The sequence below is a fragment of the Lagopus leucura genome, unplaced genomic scaffold, assembly GCF_019238085.1.
Source record: "Lagopus leucura isolate 7727_CA_CO unplaced genomic scaffold, USGS_WTPT01 Super-Scaffold_100050, whole genome shotgun sequence".
Taxonomy (NCBI): domain Eukaryota; kingdom Metazoa; phylum Chordata; class Aves; order Galliformes; family Phasianidae; genus Lagopus; species Lagopus leucura.
Window position 1 is genome coordinate 826,534 of NW_024962296.1, and position 18,119 is coordinate 844,652.

General features: G+C 46.0%; 1 protein-coding gene across 10 annotated transcripts in view; it reads left to right on the top strand.

The window, feature by feature from the left end:
- Positions 1-18,102, top strand: part of LOC122187731 (6-phosphofructo-2-kinase/fructose-2,6-bisphosphatase 4) — a 43,300-nt gene extending 25,198 nt beyond the window's left edge. For 7 of the 10 annotated variants that reach the window (XM_042885502.1, XM_042885500.1, XM_042885499.1 and 4 more), the window contains 10 exons: positions 36-110; positions 936-992; positions 1,316-1,437; positions 2,628-2,835; positions 3,401-3,547; positions 4,185-4,289; positions 5,512-5,641; positions 6,006-6,068; positions 9,295-9,359; positions 15,452-18,102. In XM_042885502.1, the coding sequence (XP_042741436.1) occupies positions 36-110; positions 936-992; positions 1,316-1,437; positions 2,628-2,835; positions 3,401-3,547; positions 4,185-4,289; positions 5,512-5,641; positions 6,006-6,068; positions 9,295-9,359; positions 15,452-15,511 (1,032 nt within the window). In that variant the 3' untranslated portion in view covers positions 15,512-18,102. Of the gene's footprint in view, positions 1-35; positions 111-935; positions 993-1,315; positions 1,438-2,627; positions 2,836-3,400; positions 3,548-4,184; positions 4,290-5,511; positions 5,642-6,005; positions 6,069-9,294; positions 9,360-11,781; positions 12,060-15,451 lie in introns of those variants that run through there. The other 3 variants (XM_042885495.1, XM_042885497.1, XM_042885496.1) reach the window with 3 other exon arrangements.
- The last annotated feature ends 17 nt before the right edge of the window (positions 18,103-18,119 follow it).

The window sequence follows — 18,119 nt, forward strand, 5'->3', positions numbered from 1 at the left end:
TTAATTCCTCTCTCTTTCTCTGTAACCATTTGTAGGTCTTTGATGCTACGAACACAACTCGAGAACGCAGAGAAACCATTTACAAATTTGGTGAAGAAAATGGATACAAGGTGAGTCAAAAGCAGAAGAGCTCTGAGCTCATGCCTGGCCAAGCAGGGCAGTGCCATTTTGCTCCCCTTGCCTTGTCTGCACTGAGTTAACAAGTGTACCATGGCAGGCAGCTGTTGCTAGATGTGTAGTCAGTGGTGTGTGTTGTGTCCCTGAGCACTGTTTGTGATGCAGAGTCACCCCATCTTCGTTTTCCTTATCCTTAATGTTGCAGTGTTAGGAACTAATCTCTGCAATGCTTTGCTTGTGTCATCCTGGATGTGTAATTCTCAGCCTACTGTCAGCAAAAACTATTTACATGGTGGTTCGTAGTGCCGGTCAGATTTTTCCTGCAGAAAGACATAAGGAAATGCGTGGAGTTCTGTGTAATCCAAAGGCTTCCAGCTTTCTGCCTTCTGTCCAGGGTTGCTTTGTGTTTAGCTGTTCTCCAGTAACCTTCCCTTTGCCCTAGCTTTGCATCTTCATATGCCTTTAAGACAGCCAAACAAACCTCTGAGGCTGCTCCATTACTTGAAATGTTCCTACTTCATTCTTTCAGAACCATTAGCTAATTTATGCATGGCTGAACCTGCATTCTCCCCGTTTATTTCTCACTCTTTCATGCTAATTTTTTTTCATTCCAAAATTGTTCCACATTGTTGTGGAAAACGGTGTAAAGCTTCGGGATGCCTGAGCGAGGGAAGGGAAGTGTAAGGCAGGCTCTGTTAGAGAAGGGTTAGCAGGGAGCTGCTCAGGCTGCTGACTGTGCGTGTTGGTGTCCAGAGGCATTTCAATTCAGCTGCTTTCTTCCTTCTTTCTGTTCATGTGGCTTCCTGTTGGGATTGAAGACGTTTTTTGTTGAGTCAGTGTGTGTCGATCCAGAGGTCATTGCTGCAAACATTGTGGTGAGTACAGGAAAGTTGGCTTTAACTTCCTGAAATCACGAGATTGTAGAGTATCTCAGTATTTCTAGAGGCACGTTATGAGAACTTCCAGTCATGAAAGCCATTAGTTGCTATTAATGGAACAGTTTGCCTTTATTTTCTCATCTACACATTTAACTCAGAAGTTAAATTTGTTAAAAATTAGCTCTTAATTGGAATACATGTAGAGCAGTATCTGCAGAAAAGGAGCTTTTGTGTCATATTCCTCCTCCCCCATTTGTTTAAACATATATTGAAAAGGGAAGGTAACCCATGCAATGCTCTCTTGTTCCTGTTTTGAACAGCAAGTGAAGCTGGGTAGTCCTGACTACGTTGACTGTAGTAATGATGAAGCAACAGAAGACTTCATGAAAAGAATAGAGTGCTACAAGAACTCGTATGAGACGTTAGATGAAAATCTTGACAAGTAAGTGCAGCACTGTGATCACAGCTGGATTACATCAAGTTGTTCCATCAGGGCACGAGCGATCCTGTGTTGGGGTGAAGGCTTTCTGGCTGTGCTTTTCATAGCTTGAGCTCTGTTTCTGCTGGTAAGCTAGAGACAGTTGAGGTGCAGTCTGGAAGCCTGTGTGAGGGATAACTGCCTTACATTTTGTTCTGGGACAGTGCTCCTCTGATTTTTTCCTACTTGAGAATGGTGTGATTCTTCTGGGATGGAGCCAAAGCTTTATAAATTGTTCCAGATGAGCCATAGTGTTTTGTTGTTTTTGTTGTTTGTTTTTGTTTTGTTTTTGTTTTAATGGATAGGGAGACCCGATCAATTTGTAAACATAAATTACTTTGTTGATGTGGTGAGGATATGTTTTTATCACATCAGTCTTAAAAATGTGACTTCTTACTTTATTTACTTTTGCAAAATAATCCTGTATGTGTAGCCTATGAGAAACTTTCATACCTGGATCATTTCCTTTCTTGCCACAGCACTGAATTGTTCTTCATTAACTTTTGGTGACTGAAAGTAAGGTAGGGATGAATCAAGTGAGAAGGAACCAGGATTTCATTCTGAGCCACACTCGTGTCAGGCCTCCTGGTTGGTTTCAGGTTCAGGGCTATAAGGAAGGCTGAGCTACATTTTAATGTAATTGAGTGTAAACAATGTAAAGCTGATGCAGTCAGATCAGCTCATGCGTGAAACATCTGTGATGGACCTAGTGGTTGTGGCCATGTGGAACAGCAGTGGCTGACTTCACAGAATGCAGTTGAAGGTGAGGTGATGGTACCTGCTTCTCACCGCCTCCATTTGGCTTCATTGTAAAGTGTTTTGGTTTATTATGGTGCTTGAAGAAAAGGGTGGTTATTTTCAGTCTGTTAGGCTTTTATTGTCCTTTACGGATGCTGCTCTGAGATGAGAAAGGATAAGGAGGAGTGAAAACTGAAATTACAACCTCTGTGGTGCAGGGGAGTAGAATTCATCTGGTGCTTCCAGATGACTGCTTTGTTTCTGTCATCATTTGAGGATTGGCCGGTGGTACTGATGGTTATTCCAGGGGTAACTGAGGGTTACTCTGTTGCTGTGGCTCATTGCCCCTTTGTTTTATTCTACCAGAAACTATGTGGGATCTTATTTTTTTTTTTCTTGTTGTTTGCTCATGAAAGGGATCTTTCTTACATTAAAATTATGGATGTTGGAAGGAGTTACCTTGTGAACAGAGTGATGGATCACATCCAGAGCCGGATTGTCTACTACCTCATGAACATCCATGTGACCCCTCGGTCAATCTACCTCTGTCGACATGGAGAAAGTGAACTCAATCTGAAGGGGAGAATAGGAGGGGATCCTGGGCTGTCTGTCAGGGGGAAAGAAGTAAGTCAGTCCCTCCAGAGCAAGGTGGCTTTGGCTTTTATTTACATTTGTGCACGTGTGTGTGGTTTGTGCTGCCTTATTACGGCTTTTGGCTCTGCATCCCTTCACTCTTCATGTCTTAAAGGATTTCTTAGCTGTGTATGTGGGTAGTGGGAACTGAACGGGGACACTTTGTGTGTTGTGCTTGAGTAGAAGCTCTTTGGTTATTGATTGGAATTTCTGTTTCTCCTAGAGCACAAAGCAGTTGTCAGGGAGGCTTTAATTTTGATTGTAGTTTTGTAAAATCCTGCCTTGTTGGCCGACCTGTAAAGCTCACAAGTTAAAAGTGAAGGAAAAATTCCTAAAGGTGAAAGTGGGGATGGCAGAATAAATGACTTCCTTTTACTCCTGTCCCTCCCTCCAGGGTTTCCCCTTGGCTTAACAGAACATGCTTTTAGCAAAAGCCTTGACAGAGCCGTGTGGCAAAGTTATAATGAGTTTGCAGGGGCTAAAGCTTGTGGCTTCCAATTTGACACAGTATGTTGCTTCTGAGCCCTCATCCAATGTCTCATGGCTTTTCTTGCAGTTTGCCAAGAGCTTGGCACAGTTTATTAATGAGCAAAACATCAAGGATCTGAAGGTTTGGACCAGCCAGATGAAAAGGACGATTCAAACTGCTGAAGCTTTGGGAGTGCCTTACGAGCAGTGGAAGGTTTTGAATGAGATAGATGCAGTAAGTTCTTTTCTGAATGTCTGAAGGTTGCTATGTATGCTGGGGATGCAGGAAACACCATCTGGTAACGATGTGCCTTTTAGGTGATAGAAAGTCAACTGGGGGGTGGATTTGGTTGCTAGAAAATTGCGATTCTTTCCTGTTAAATGTTTTATTAAAATTTAAGAATCATTAATTTAAGAATTGTCATAGCTCTGGTTTGTCTTTCCTAGTAAACCATCCCTCAGGAGAAGAAACAGTGCCAAGAAATTGTTATTAGTAGGTGGGGGTTGGAAGGGAGAGGGAAAAAAAAAAAGAAGAAAAAACAAAAAAGCATTGCTGGTTGGCAGCACCCAGCTGCACCTGTAGCACAGGGCTGCTGTAGGTAACACAGCCCATGCGATGGCCCTGCTGCCAACGTGTGTAGCTTCACTCCTGCTGGCTTAATGCAGTAATTTAGTGATTGATTCCACCAGTGTCTGGGTCCAGCTAAGTGTCCTGTTCATTGTGCCTAAAGATTCTCTCTCTTAAGTGTCAGTGAGGGGGAAAAAAAAAAAAAAGTGTTAAATTATATTTACATGTGATTTTACTGTTAAGTGATATCTGCTTTTTGCACTGTTGGGAATGGGCACATTGTCATTACCTTTGTTACCTGTAGGGAGTGTGTGAAGAAATGACATATGAAGAAATACAGGAAAATTACCCTCTTGAGTTTGCACTGAGAGACCAAGACAAATACAGATACAGATACCCTAAAGGAGAGGTATGCTGCTTTTTTTTCTCCCAGGGTGACTGACTTCCTCATCGTCTCTAATACAGGCATGCTGACTTCATTAAAGCATTTGTTGTGCTCTCCTCCATTGGAAGTCACATAGGAGCATTTAAGGACTGATTCTGGCAACCTGGTCTGATGGTTGGCGACCCTGCACACAGCAGGGGGTTTGAAACTAGATGATCACTGTGGTCCTTTTCAACCCAGGCCATTCTATGATTCCAGTCTGTTTCATTTGATTCAGACCTTGGAAAAATAATAGATTTGGAAAACCAGTTGAGGTATTTGATTTTGTAAGTGTTGATTTTATGCTGGTCCTGCAGTGATGTAACAGGAAAACTGATTGCAAGGCTTCAGCACACTGCCTGTGCAAACGTGCTGCAGGATTGCCTTTATTCACTGCTGTTGTCAGTAATGGTTATTTTGCATTCAGTTCTGGATGAAAAGCTGCAGAAATCCATAGCCATATGGATAGGTCTTTCACTTCAATAAACTCCTTGCCTCTGGGAAAATAACTTGCCGGCAGCTCCTCTAGAGCAAAGCCATCACAGTGGAACAGCTACCAGCTGCCACATGGCCTGTGTGCTGGTGCTGAAGGCTGGGGATCGGGGCAGCAGGGCAGGCAGGTAATTGCAGCAGCTGCTCCACACCCTCGGTGATAATGAGGAACTGGAGCTCCGAGGTCGTCTTTGCCCAGCAGTCAAAAGTAATTGCTGTGATAAGAGCAGCCTTCTCACAGGTGTGACCTCTGTCTCACAAATGAAGCAGCCATTAAGCTGCAAAGTTCTCCTAATCCATTTGAACAAGAAGCATTTGTTTTTCTGATGGAAGCCTCCTCTCGGATGGGAATCGCCCTGTTGGTCACAAGCAGCTCTGCAGGCAGGGCCAGCCGTGGTGTGAGCCTTCACCTGTGTGCTTGCTGACATTCTGAATGAAATCTGGGGGTTTTGTGGAAAATCTTGAATGAAATGTCTAACTTAATAAGGCTCTTCCACCAAGGAGATTTTTTTTCAGTACATCTGCTCTTTGATACAGGGAGGATCCAATTGGTGGCTTTTAATTTAAGGAAAATTATTACTCCAGTGGTTGGTAGTGTCCCAGTATAACATTTAATGTGAAGTTAGGGTACCCACTGTATATATGTTTACCTGTGAAGTTTTCCCTTTTTAATGGTCTGTTATTTTTTTTCCTTCCTGCTCCACTTCCCTCCCAGTCCTACGAAGACCTTGTCCAGAGGCTGGAGCCAGTAATTATGGAGCTTGAAAGGCAGGAAAACGTGCTTGTCATTTGTCACCAAGCTGTCATGCGCTGTTTGCTCGCGTATTTTCTTGACAAGCCTGCTGGTAAGTTTTCCTTCATGTGTTACAAGTGGTCTGCTTTACTAAGACACTGAAAATCTGCTGATAAAGGTTCAAAGCAGAGACTTCAGCCACCCTCTGATGATACAGGAACTTGTGCTGGGCAAATACGTGTTCTCATATTTGATCTATTCATGTGACCTGATGGGTGATTTTACTGAGCTGCCTCTCACTTGAAATGCTGTAGTGTTTGTTTTTCTCCTTTGTTTTAATAGCATATCTGTTGTATGCAAGGAATGAAATAGGTCCAGTGTCAGATGGACTTAAAGTTCTTGGTCTGGCACTGAATAGAAGAGCTAAAATGTCTGTTATCTGTATGTCGTGTATAATCCAGTGTTTGATTTCTCAGAACAACTGCCTTACCTGAAGTGCCCACTGCACACTGTCTTAAAGCTAACCCCAGTGGCTTATGGTAAGTAGTGTTTCCAAAAAGTCTGAATGCAGCATTGCCAATGTCTGTGTTGCCTGTAAAGGTCGTGCAGTATTTAACTTAAAATGTTTATTTTGGTATAAAAAAGAATGAAACAGGCTTGACTGTGTGTGTGTGTGTGTGTGTGTGTGTGTGAGAGTGACCATACAGCCTTGTTAGAATCCACGAATCCTTTAATTTTTGTTTGCTTTGTGTTATGCCAAAAAATGTGTTTTTAGTGTGAAGATCCTAAAACTGCCAGTGATTGAAATGCTAATGGATGGTTTTCTTGAGTTTTTGGTTCATATGCTATTTGAATGATTTTTCTGGCAACTCCTGCCACTTTGCTCTAGTCCTGCAAGATCTCACTTTTCATGGATGTGCTTGAAGATCTTGCTTGTTAGAAGATGAGCAGACTTAATTACATGTAGGTTTACCATCTTATGAAGGGTGTTATCTGTACCCTTCAAATATCTGTGCTCTGTTTTCCTGAAATATTTGCTCCTGAACCTTCACACCACCACATGAACATTCCTCGTTTGTTTTGCTGGCATGTTTCTTAGCAGCTGTTCTTAGTGCTGAGCTCAGGTTCAGGTGGGATTTGTTGGTAGCCTGCAGAGTGCAAGGTGTGGGTTCCAGCATGAACTTCTCACTGGTTTTAGGCTGATAGCTGGTGATGTTTCATGTGCTTTTCCACCCCGGCTTAGCACACGTCTGCTGAAAAGTTTCTTTAAGAGATGGCTTAATTGTATCTTCTGATACCAAATCACAGATCAGAAGATTACAGACCAGGAGGAGTAACTGCACAATTTACCCAGGAAACAGATGGCCAAAGAAGGTTGAGTTATTCTTGGAAAAGTCAAAGCTGCCTTTGATTATCAGCATCGAAAAATAGCAGTGTAGAAACGTACTTTGGTTTGGTTTTAGATTCAGATGAAGTAGAGGCAGAGTAATGAGCTGCTGTGCTAGGAGAGTCAGAAGAGGTTTTGTCACTGCATTGTGGTTATGCCCTGCAGTAAGAGCTGTGCTGACATCTGGTGTTCCCAGCCTCGCATGACACGCTGCAGGTCGGGAAATGGAGTTGTAGGATGAAACAATAAGAACAAGGAGAACTTCTTAAAGATAAGGTCAGGTTTTGGAACCTGGCTTCTCAGCTCAGTGCTCACGGGCTGTTTCCACACTTGAAGGTTTGTGTGGTGGTGGTGGTGTGGTTTGGTTTTAGTTGGTTTGCTTTTGTGGGAAGTTTGGTGACTTTGTTGGGAAGCTTGAAGAGGGCCTCATTTCATGGAACCACAGGGTGGTTTGGTTGGAAGGGACCTCTAAGATCACGCAGTTCCAACCCCCTGCTGTAGGCAGGGACACCTCCCATAGCCCAGGTTGCTCACAGCCCCATCCAGCCTGGCCTGGAGAGCTTCCAGGGAGGGGGCACCCCAACCTCACTGTGCAGGATGGTTACTGGCACACCAAATGAGAATGGAGAAGTGGTGTAAAGGGCTTTCCTTGGCCTTTTGCCTTAATTGAAGGAAGGATAAAGACATTTCGGTCAACCTGCTTCCTAGAATTTGACCATCTCAAAGTACAAGGGCTGTGTAAAACACTTGTGAACTGCCACCTCTATAGAATTATTTCAAGCTGAGGCCTCCCTGGCAGCCGGGGGGGGGCAGGGTGAGTGGCTGGATGTGGCGTGTTCCGCTCCTTTCAGCTAACCACGTTCTGGGGACGCATCTCCCTCAGGGGTTTGCTCTTCCTGGCACTGGAGGCTTGTGGTGTCTGATCTTTAGATGGGGAATTGTTGTGGCCTGACAGCTGGGTGTCAGCCAGCAGTGTGTGTACAGAGGGGCTGGAGGACTGGCAAACGGTTTGGGAGCACGCAGGAGAGAGAAGCTGCACCTTGCTGTAGGTATGGACCTTCTCATCAGTAATTAAAAAACAGTTAGGAGTGTGCACGTCAGCAATTAGCTGTGGAGAAACTGAGTGCCTCTGGTTTCTGTTGACTGCAGGACAGTTTTTCTCAGAGACTGATCTCAGCTCTGGGTAAGCAGTCCTTAGCAATGGCTGGCATCAGAGATCAGTGCTCTGTGTGACTGCAGGGATGACGTGCACGGATCTATCAACAGGAGGATGACTGGGGTACTGTGCCAGTGTGAGAAATGCACTTTTCCCTCCTAAAATCTTTTTTCTTGTCTGATATTTCCCTGAGCATTGACCTTCCTGCGCTGTTTGCTCACAGTGTTTGTGACAAATGAAGTTTCTCAGACTCTGCTTTGCAGGGAGAGGCAAATATTTGCCATATTCCTTTGTGTCATTCTTTGGAAAGCACAGTGGCTTTCTGAGGGAAGGCTCAGGTTGCCTTTTTGTGGCACGCAACAAGCTTATGGAGCGTTAGGAATTTAGGAAATACATGAACAGGAAGCTCTGAAAACTTGATTTGCTGTTTGTGGCAGATGCTGGGCTCTGTTGTGTGCAGTGTGTCAGAGGAACATCACAGGGCTGCGTAGGGTGGCTGTGTAAAAGTGCTGGTGTGAGATCTGACTGCATTTGGCAATTTGATGCTGTTTCAGTACAAGTTCCCGCAGCATATTGAGTAATTATAATCTGTGAAGTGGGTCAGCTTGTTCTACCCATGTGACGTGTAGTTGTGTCTTCTCAACATTCGCACTTCTCTGGAATCATTTATTTCTCTATTTATTGTGAATGGAAATTCCCCTCCAGAAGGAGGGCATGGCATTCCCCTCCATTTGGGCATGAAAGTTTCGTTTCTGCTTTGCACACATGGAGGAATGGGGTTTATTAATGACATGAAGTGGAATCATTTCTGCATTTTAAAAAATGAGCAGCATTTGTCTTCAGTACTGTTGTGCAACCCCAGTAAGTCTGTGATGTTTAAACACAACACAAAATTACAGCAGTCTTCTTGATGGGATGCTTTTGTTGGTGTGTGTTGGAAGACGAGAATTTGTGTTATGAAAAATAATGATAAAGCAATGGTGAGACTAGGAGATGGTTGTCAGATTGAGAACAGTGTTCATCCTGGTGGAATGCATTCATTTCAGTAGCTTTAGCTGTTCTGAACTTGGGGAACTCTGGTATGAATCAGAAGAGAGAAGCGATTCTCCTTCACAAACTCAAAATCCAAATCGTAGATCAGGTTGCTTCTCTAAATTGCATCCTTACCATGACTTCATTTTTCCAAGCAGCCCAATTCTAAAAATGTGTTTTTTATCAACAGGATGTAAAGTAGAATCTATATTTCTGAATGTTGAAGCTGTAAACACACACAGAGACAAACCCGAGGTAAGAATGTTTTTTTTGTGTTTTTTTTTTGACTGAGAGAACTTGACATAATGTTCTGATCTTGGCTGATTTGTCCTTGTGGTTAGAAGTGATTCTGTAACTGCTGACCATATTCAATCTTGCACATCAGGCTTTTCAAGGGTGGAAAAATACTTCTGCAGAGCACAGTGTCCATCTAAAAACTGCATGAAGTTCTTCAGTGTTGTCATTCAGCAGCAGCAGAGCGCGGGCACAAAATATTCAGTTAGGAATGCTGTGCTTATTTTGGAGAGAGCCAGTAATGAAGTGATAATCCTCTTCTGAGACATCAGAGCCATCAGCTGTTTCGTCACTGAGATCCACGCTGTGTGCTTTGCAGAGTGTTTGGAGGCTGAGGAGTGCTCTAAGGGTTCAGCAAAACAACGGGGAAAGGGAGTGGAGTGAGCTTGGGAAATCTCTGTGGAGATGGGAAGGCAGGCTGTGACAGTCTGTACTCTCCCTGTGTGGGCCTTTGGAAGTCCCTTTCAAAGGTTTTCTAGTTCAACTTCCCCATTGCTGCGTTATGGAAGTTACATACAGTGTGTCGTGATTAAAATGTTCTGGTTCCCTTGCAGGTCCTCGTGCTCATGGCACTGAGAATGGCAGTGGTTCCTTGCTGAGGCTGAGAGCCATGCCTTGTAGTGAATTAAAAGTCAGTTTGGATAATGTGAGGAAAAAATGCTGTGGTGGTTTTCAGAACAAGAGCTTACAGTGAGGAGGAATATAAAGATAAATATGTGCTGTCGCAAGACACAAAGCACTTCGCTGATATGCGGGCACCCATTTGTAGCAGCTGTGCAGAAGTGTTGGAAGGGTCTGCAAAGATGTTTTGTTTTAATGACTCAGGCACTGAGTTCTGGAAATCCTGACTTTTGGCCATTCATAGTCAAGATATTTCCATCAGGCAGTCGCATTTCCTTTCTTCCTTTTCTCCTTTATCTTCTGTGTCCTAGTTTGGCGTGCTAGGTTTGGGAAATCCATTCTCATTTCATGGTGCCTTAAAGCACGGTGAGAATAAGTGAGGCTGTCTTGGAGCAAGTGTTACTGTTACATGTGTTGAATTATGTAGCTCAGTTTAACACGTACAGTTTGTCTGATTAAATACTGGTGCTGAATTTACAGCTTGCTGAAGTTCCTTGGGAATTACTGTTGGAAATACCGCTTGATGTTAATTTAGGAGGAAAGCTGTGCATGCAGTTGGGCAGTGATGTGGTGATGCTGGAAGTGGTGGGTGAGCATTTCAGGTGCACACAGGATTGTGCAGAGAGTGGCATTGCTGCCTGGACACAGACACAAAGCTGTCTGGTTTCGAAAGAAACCAGATGGATACAACCAATAAGGAAAAGAGCAGAGATGTGCTTGGGGTTCTTCCACAAAAGCGTTCGTCCCTGCCCTCCAAAGAAACCCAAACTGGTGCACGATGGGTGGTGATCTGTTGTGCCTTAGTGTAACTGGTGAAGGGCTGAGCTGGTCCTGTCTGCATTTGGATGTTGCTCAGAGGGCTGTGGATGTTTCAAAAGCTTTCATCTCCACAACCTACAGAAGTGCTCATTGTTTCTGCTAAATGAATTCTTCAAATACTCTGTTGAAGGCAAAGCATTTAATTAAGCGTCGCGTCACAGATTTCAACACCACTCAACAAAGAGACCGTGATGAAGAATTGCCTGCTGTGCTGTTCTGTGCTCCCACGAGGAATTTGTAGCCCTGCCTGCAGGACAGTGTGCTCCTTATCTGCTGCAGCTGAAGAGATGTACTTTCACCCTGCTGCAAAGTACTGCAGTATTTGTTCATGGTGTCTGCAGAGCTCACTGTGTGTGGGTGATTTGTCTCGAGTGGACTGAAGCCTTGTGTTTGTCGGCACTGCAGTGGCTGACCTTCTCAGATGAAGGAGTTCAGCCTGCAATGAATACAAATCAGGGGCATTGCTTGAGCTATTGCTCAGCTCCTCTTTTTGGTCGGAAAACGAGTGCTGGGTAAAAAGCTGTGTGCTTCTGCCTTAGGTGGTGGGCATGGGGAGGAGTGCTACTTCCAGCAAGAGATCCGAATCCCCATTCACCTTTCCTTTTTGAGGGGGGAGATGAGCTATTTATTATTGACTTTGCTTAGCACAGGGTGAAGGGCATAAAGCCTGAAGAACGCGTTAAGAGAGCTGGCAAGGTATTGTAAAATGGGCCACGTTTTTAATCCACGCGTTAGAAATGCGCTCAGCACAGTTCTCACCATCTGCAGTTGTGGCTGAAAGGAGAGCACGCGGCAGCGCTGTGGCAGGCCAGGCTCCTGAGGCTTGTTCAGCAGTCAGCTGCGCTTCCTTGCGTGGCAGGCAGCGGAAGGTACACGAGATTGGTGGCTTTGCTCTTACTGCTGCGTGATAAATGCTCTCCTCTGTATTTCTGTTGCTACACAGAACGTAGACATTTCCCGACGTCCCGAGGAAGCCCTTGTAACGGTCCCTGCTCATCAGTGAAGGCCGTGTCCCAACCAACCGTCCAGCTTGGGTGCCATTTTCATCTGCTGCTTCAAAATAAATTGAAATACTAATTATTCCAATCGCCTTGAAAGATAAAGTAACGATGTAAAAACAGGGATGTAAAAACGCCAAAGCCAACAGTTCAAAGCCTGGAGTGAATCTTTGTACAGTGCGTGGCTTGAGAGAATGATCACAATAAAACTGTACTGCCCTGCTTCGTTTATTGCAGATGAGTTGTTGAACAGTAATCAGCTGTCACTGGAGCATTGTTTCTATACATTGCTGTAATGTAAAGATGCTGCAGCACTGACTCCCAAAGCTGTTGAGCTATTAGAACAGCCAGTAAGCATTTAGTGTCAGCTGAAGGGGGTTTGTCTGTGAAAGCTGTGAGGCACATGATAAGTTTGTTCTCTGGGCACCGTTATCTGTTCTTCCAGTGCCCCTGGGAGCAGTTGGAGTGCTCTGTTGCACCAAATAACAATTTGCAGTTGCTGTGCAGCCTTAATCCTGCTGGTCTGCAGTGCTGGAGCTCAGCTTGTGCTCACCAGTGGAGAACAGTGCAAGTATTGCCACAACTGCCAGTGAAGGAATGTGTGTAAGTGCTTTCAGTGTGCAGCTTCCCTTAGCAGCTGTTGTGTGTTAACCAGCCTTGGGAGCAGAAGTGACTTTCCATTCCTTTCAATGAGAAACCAAGAGTGGAACAATAGATGGTGTTTGCTCTGCTGAAACGGGCTGCTGTGTGAGCACCTGGTGCTGCCCTGCTGGCTCTGTGGAGCATGCAGGTCAGTCTCTGCTGGGAGAGATGCTGAGCCATGCAGGGAGCAGAAGGCAGTTATTTGCTGGTTGGGCTGTGGCTTGCCCTGCAAGGCATGAAAACGGGAGGCTTTTCCTCCTGCCGTAGGAGCGTGATCTCAGAAGAGCAGGATGCAGCTGAACTTGGTTCCAACAAAAGCTCTCATGTGCTGGACAGACTGCAGTCCGTTTGCAGCACGCCGTCCCACGTCGGCTCCGGCCCTGCTGGTGGGCTGGGCTAGGGGAGCTGGGATCCTCCGTGTTGTGACCGTGATGTCAGTGGTGTTGTCACCTCTCACAGTTTGCGCTGTGAGAAATATTGTGCCATGGAACTTTTGGCGAAGATGAAATCTGTGCAGGCTTCGGTTGCAGAAAAACAGAGTTTTATGGAGGTGGGATTTAAAAGCAGTTTTGCCCCCGGGGGGGGATTTCCCATTACATCGCATTACTGATGGCCTCCCTGTATGGTTTTCTTGGCCTGGTGCTGCAGGGGAGGTGGCAGTGACAGGTCTGTGTGCAGCTCCCCAGGAGGAGGTTGGCTGGAAGGAGGGCTTCCTTTGCACTGTGCTCTTCATCCCTCTGTTCATGTGCCCGTTCTTCAGCTGTGGGTGATCCTTACAAACCTCATCTGCCTCTGCGTTCTTCCTGGCTCCTGCACAGTTCAGAACCTCCATCCCCGGCTGAGCCCTTTATGCAAAGTCTTCCAGCTTTGGTGTGAAGATCACAAGTGGAGGAACAAAGCTGAGCACTGAAATGGCAGCGGTCTCGGTGCACAGCACTTGTGTGGGGAGGCTCTGCCACTGTTGTGCCTTGGGGAGCCCAGGGAGCACAGCAGTGTGAGTAGGAGCAGCAAATGCCTGGGTGCTATTCCTGCAGGCCCTCTGCAACTTTGGACTGTGACATCAAGTCAGCTGGAGCTGCCCAGCACACACCATTCAGAACTTAGAAACTCAGGGTTTCGAAGACCGCATAAAATATCCATAAAGAAGATAAAAGCTCAAACTGACCAGAGGAGATGCAGCACCATTCTGCTGCAGCCTTTATTTCCCCATGCCCATGGTTGCTGTGGCAGTGAGAATGGTGCCAGCTGCACTAATTAGATGTAAGGTGATTGCTATGAGCAGGAATTCATTTACCATTAAGGGGATGATATTCCCTTTCTGGTCTTTCAGCTTCACGTCTCATTTGTCTGATAAGCCCCAAGGTTTATTTATTAGACTTTGTAGCATTTCTTCCACATGGCAGTTCCCTGTGCTTCGCTTTCACGGCGTTTTCCCCTTCACCTTTGTTCAGACTGAAGGACTGAATGCTTTCAGCTTTGCCTATTGGCATTCCCTCTGTCTCAGCTGGTGGGATGCAGTTTTTGCCTGGCAGGCCTGATTTCAGTTAAGTAGAGGTGGCTTTTCCTTGTCTTGGCCACGTTGTTTCCTCTGTTTTGTGCTGTAGCTGTTCAGTTCTGGTCGCTCTTAATTTCCACTGCTTCCATTTCTGCACATTGATGCTCCATTTCGAGCTCCATTTAATTTTCTTTGAATCAACAGCAGATGCTTCGCTTAGATGTTAGCCAATCTTCTCACATTGCCTGTGGAGACATCTCCACATTCTTGAGGAGTTTTTGGATATGTTACATCAATTGCTAAGGAAACGCAGACAGATGAGACAAATGCCAGCACAGTGGGTGTCTCTGTTGTGGTCAGGAGGAGAGCACCTTGCCAAGTCCTCGTGCTCCTGGATGCTGGTGCCATTTCTGTGTCTCCAGAAGGAAGGCTGCCCTGCGGAGCTTCTTCCTGGCACAGGAGTGTGGTTTTCTCCTTCAAAGAGAGCAGCTGGGTGCTCTCCAGCTCTCCTGTGCCCGTGCTGTGGTTGTGGTGGCTGGTGCTGATGTACCCAGAGGGTGAGAAAAGAAAGGGCTGAAGGAGTGTTAGTAAGGGCAGAAATAACATGGGTGTGCTTGATCCCCCAAATCCAGTCTAGTACTGCTTCTTTATCCCTTCTTTTCTGGAAGAGTGACGGAGTGTCCCAGCACCATCGACTGGGGGTGGCTCACTGTGCTGTAGGTTGCACTCTGGCTGGTGGGGCGGTGCGTGCTGTGTATGAGGCTCTGCTTCCTTCAGCTGGACTGGAGAGACGTGCTTGGAAGGAAAAGGCCAAGCAGCGGGGCTGTAAAACCATGAGAATGTTACCTGATATCAGTGTGACATCTGCCAACGTGCCTATGAGTCCCACACTTCACATTACCAGTCTTCTGGGAGATATTCCATGTGCCAGTGACTAGGCTGCCTACCAGGACCGGAACTGGCAGGCATTAAGGAGTCAGTTCCATAAGCAAGCTAGGCACCAAGGAGAGATGGCTTTCCCTCCATCCCAATTTTGTCCTTTTTGTGTGGCTGATGATCTTTGCTGCACGGTGTTATTTTTCTGTGGCACTGCGTGTGAAATGCTGGAAGTGATTAGTAGATAGAAACAGTGATTAGAATTAAAATAAATAAATAAAAATTAAGTAGAACAATGTGACACAAACATAGCATGCAGAAACCAGTTGTCCAAAAGCGACTGTCCCAGCAGAGGTGCTGTAACCTGTGCCATTGAGAGGCTTTCCGAGTGCCCTGCTGTGCTCTGGGCTTTGGTTTCCCAGCCTTGGTTTCATTCCCAGCCTGGGACCCCTCCTCCTGTCCCTGTGCTTTCCAGTCGCGCTGCAGCAGTGAACATCAGAACTTGCACAATGTCTGTCTTGTGTGAGCACTGCGAGTTGAGCAGAGCGGTGGCCGACGGGGTGACTCATGCCTTCAAGTACTTTCTGTCTTTAAATTTGCAGAATGTAGGTGTGGACCGGTCGAGAGAAGAAGCCTTGAGGACAGTACCCAACCACCTATAGCTGCGGCTCCGGAGGCAGCAGCCCTTCCTCCAGCACCTGAGCACGGAGCGGCAGCTCGGGCCCTGAGAACGGTGAAGGCGTCACTGGGCGGCGGGCAGAGCGCAGCTCCCCTCCGCCTTCAGACGTTCCCAGTGTGGTTCAGCTTCTTTGGAGAACAGCTGTAGTTGTGGTTAACTCCTGGTAGTGGTAAAAGAGATCCGTGCTGACGGAGTCCAGTTGGTTGTAGACTTCTGTACGTAAAGTTGTGCTGTTTCAGTGGCTTTTAGTGTTCATCTGTGGATACTGCAAGATGGTTAATTGCCCGTGTCAGTTTTACTGTCAGATTTTAACTAGACTTTACTTTAAGTGTTTTTCTAAGAATTTCTCTTATTTCTACTGTGAATCATTGCCTAGAATTACGGAGAGGCTTATTTAACACAGACAGAATCCTGCGTTTAGAGCATTGGAGGCTTCGTGTTGCAAATCTACTTTCAATCAGAAAGCTCATCAGCAATGCTAGCTTCTGTCTCACTGTGATCTTGGGTTTGCCCAAAGACACTGAAGTTGTTATGAGAGGGGAAGACTTTCCCCTGGGAAAACAGAACGATTCCAGTGAGTTTCACCACCTGATAGATCCTGTGCTTGAGTGGGGTTGTGACATTTTCCAGGGGCCGCTGTAGCGTGGAGCACAGTGGAGGGCAGAGCTTGAAGTAATGGCTGTGGGATGTGTGTGGGGCAGCAGCCTGGGCAATGAGAGCGGGCAGAGCAGTGCCTGTGTGTGCATGGCTGCAGGACGGCCTGGCAGCTGTTTGACCGCCAGCTGGGGAAGGGCTCAGGATGCAGAGGCTGCAGGAGCTGCTTTTCTTTTTAGCACTGTGATTTGGAAGCAGTTTCGGGATGAATTTCAACACGTATGTTTCTCTTTATAGCCACATCTAACGCATACATCAGGAAACAGTACAGAAAGGTGAGGTGGCATTTCACCTTTCTTATAGCTCATGCGAGAAAACATCAGGTAAATTGTGAAACTTCTTTGTCATGTGGCCTGCATGCCTTTTTGTCTTTTAATTATTGTTGTTTTTAAGCAACCTCTTCGTTGCTATTCTGTAGTTCTCTATGAAACTCCAGTGCTACAAATGGGTTTCTCTATGTCTGTTGAGGGGACGACCTCCTAAGTATTAAACTGCTTTGCATTCGGTGTGTTACCCTCAGCTGAAGTGAGCTGCCAGCGCTGTGCTGGCTTTGTCCAGGAAGGAGGACTGCCTTGTTGTTGATGGATGGTGCTTTTTGTCTTTTTGTTTGGTTGTTTGTTTGTTAAATCTTTATTCTTAAGGACTTCAAGTGACCGAACCTTTACCACAAAAGGCAACAGAACTCAGTTCAATCCCTGTGTGAAATACTGGGTCCTCATAACATCGTCTTGCAGGCTGGGGATGCGCCGCCTTCTGTTCATGCAAGACTTGTAAGATACTGTGCTGCTGTCGTGGTTTGTTTTAATAAGCTGATGTCAGCGAGCTGCTCCGTGCTGGAAGTAAACCATATCACATCGCTGGGTTCCACTGCAGAAGAGGAAAGGGGAGGCACGAGGTGACCAGGAACACTTGCCGTGAGCGCTGCTGGCTCGAGCTGTGTGTGTCTCAGCCCTTTCTTCATTCAGCTGTGTTTGTAGCTTTGTGTGAGGAGCGCCACACGGTGCTGCTTAACTTATTGATGATAGAAACCAAGGCCATCTTTGTGCGAAACGCACAGAACGCTTCCCCCCCTCTGATTTTGTGTTCTTTGCTTGGGAAAGCAGGGCTCTTCTCTGCTGTGACCGGAGCCGTTCCACAGCTCCTCCTTGAGATGTGTGCCCCTGGGGCTGGGGAAGCAGGGGGCTGCGCCTCTGAGGAGCGTGGTGGAAGGAGAGGTTCCCCCCCGCGAGAGGTGAGCTGGAGGCTGCTCTTTCCTCCCCCTCTCTGTTTGACCTCTCTGCCCTTTCGGAGGTGCTGTATGATTCCTCGAAGCTGAATGTTTTTCGTACAGTAGGTATTTTTATAGCCTGCTTTTGAATATACTGTGAGTGTTTTACTAAGTGGGTGTTGAGTTAAAAAAAATATAATAATAATTAAAAAAAAGGTTGTATAGAAGTGTAAATAAACTGTTATGCTGATACTTGAAGAGAAAAAAGTTATGAAGTTGTCTGTGGGACTTTAGGTACTAAATCATTAACTGCATCCACCCCTTTCTAGCTGGTGAGAGCCAGTGTAGACAGTGAATGTAAGTGTGCAGCGAGCTGCATTCTACCTGCTGTGTGACTTCTGTCTGGGAGGCACTGGGGAGGACTGCAGTGCACCAGCAGTGCCCTGAGCAGCTGTCCATGTCCTGCACTCTTCCTGCCATGCAGCCCTGACCGAATCAGCACAGGGAGGTAAAAACCCTCGTCCTGGTCTTGTAGTATTTGTGTCTGTTCCGCTGCCTTCTGATTAATGCACTCGCTAGCTCAGATGCAGACTTCTGAATGAGATTAAACTACCTGTTCTTACGTTGTTGGCCTTCATCGTTGTAATCTTTCAGACCAATGTAATTGTTTGACATTTGATCCAAGCAATAAAGATCAAATGCTACACCCTGCACTGCTGTTTTTTTTCCA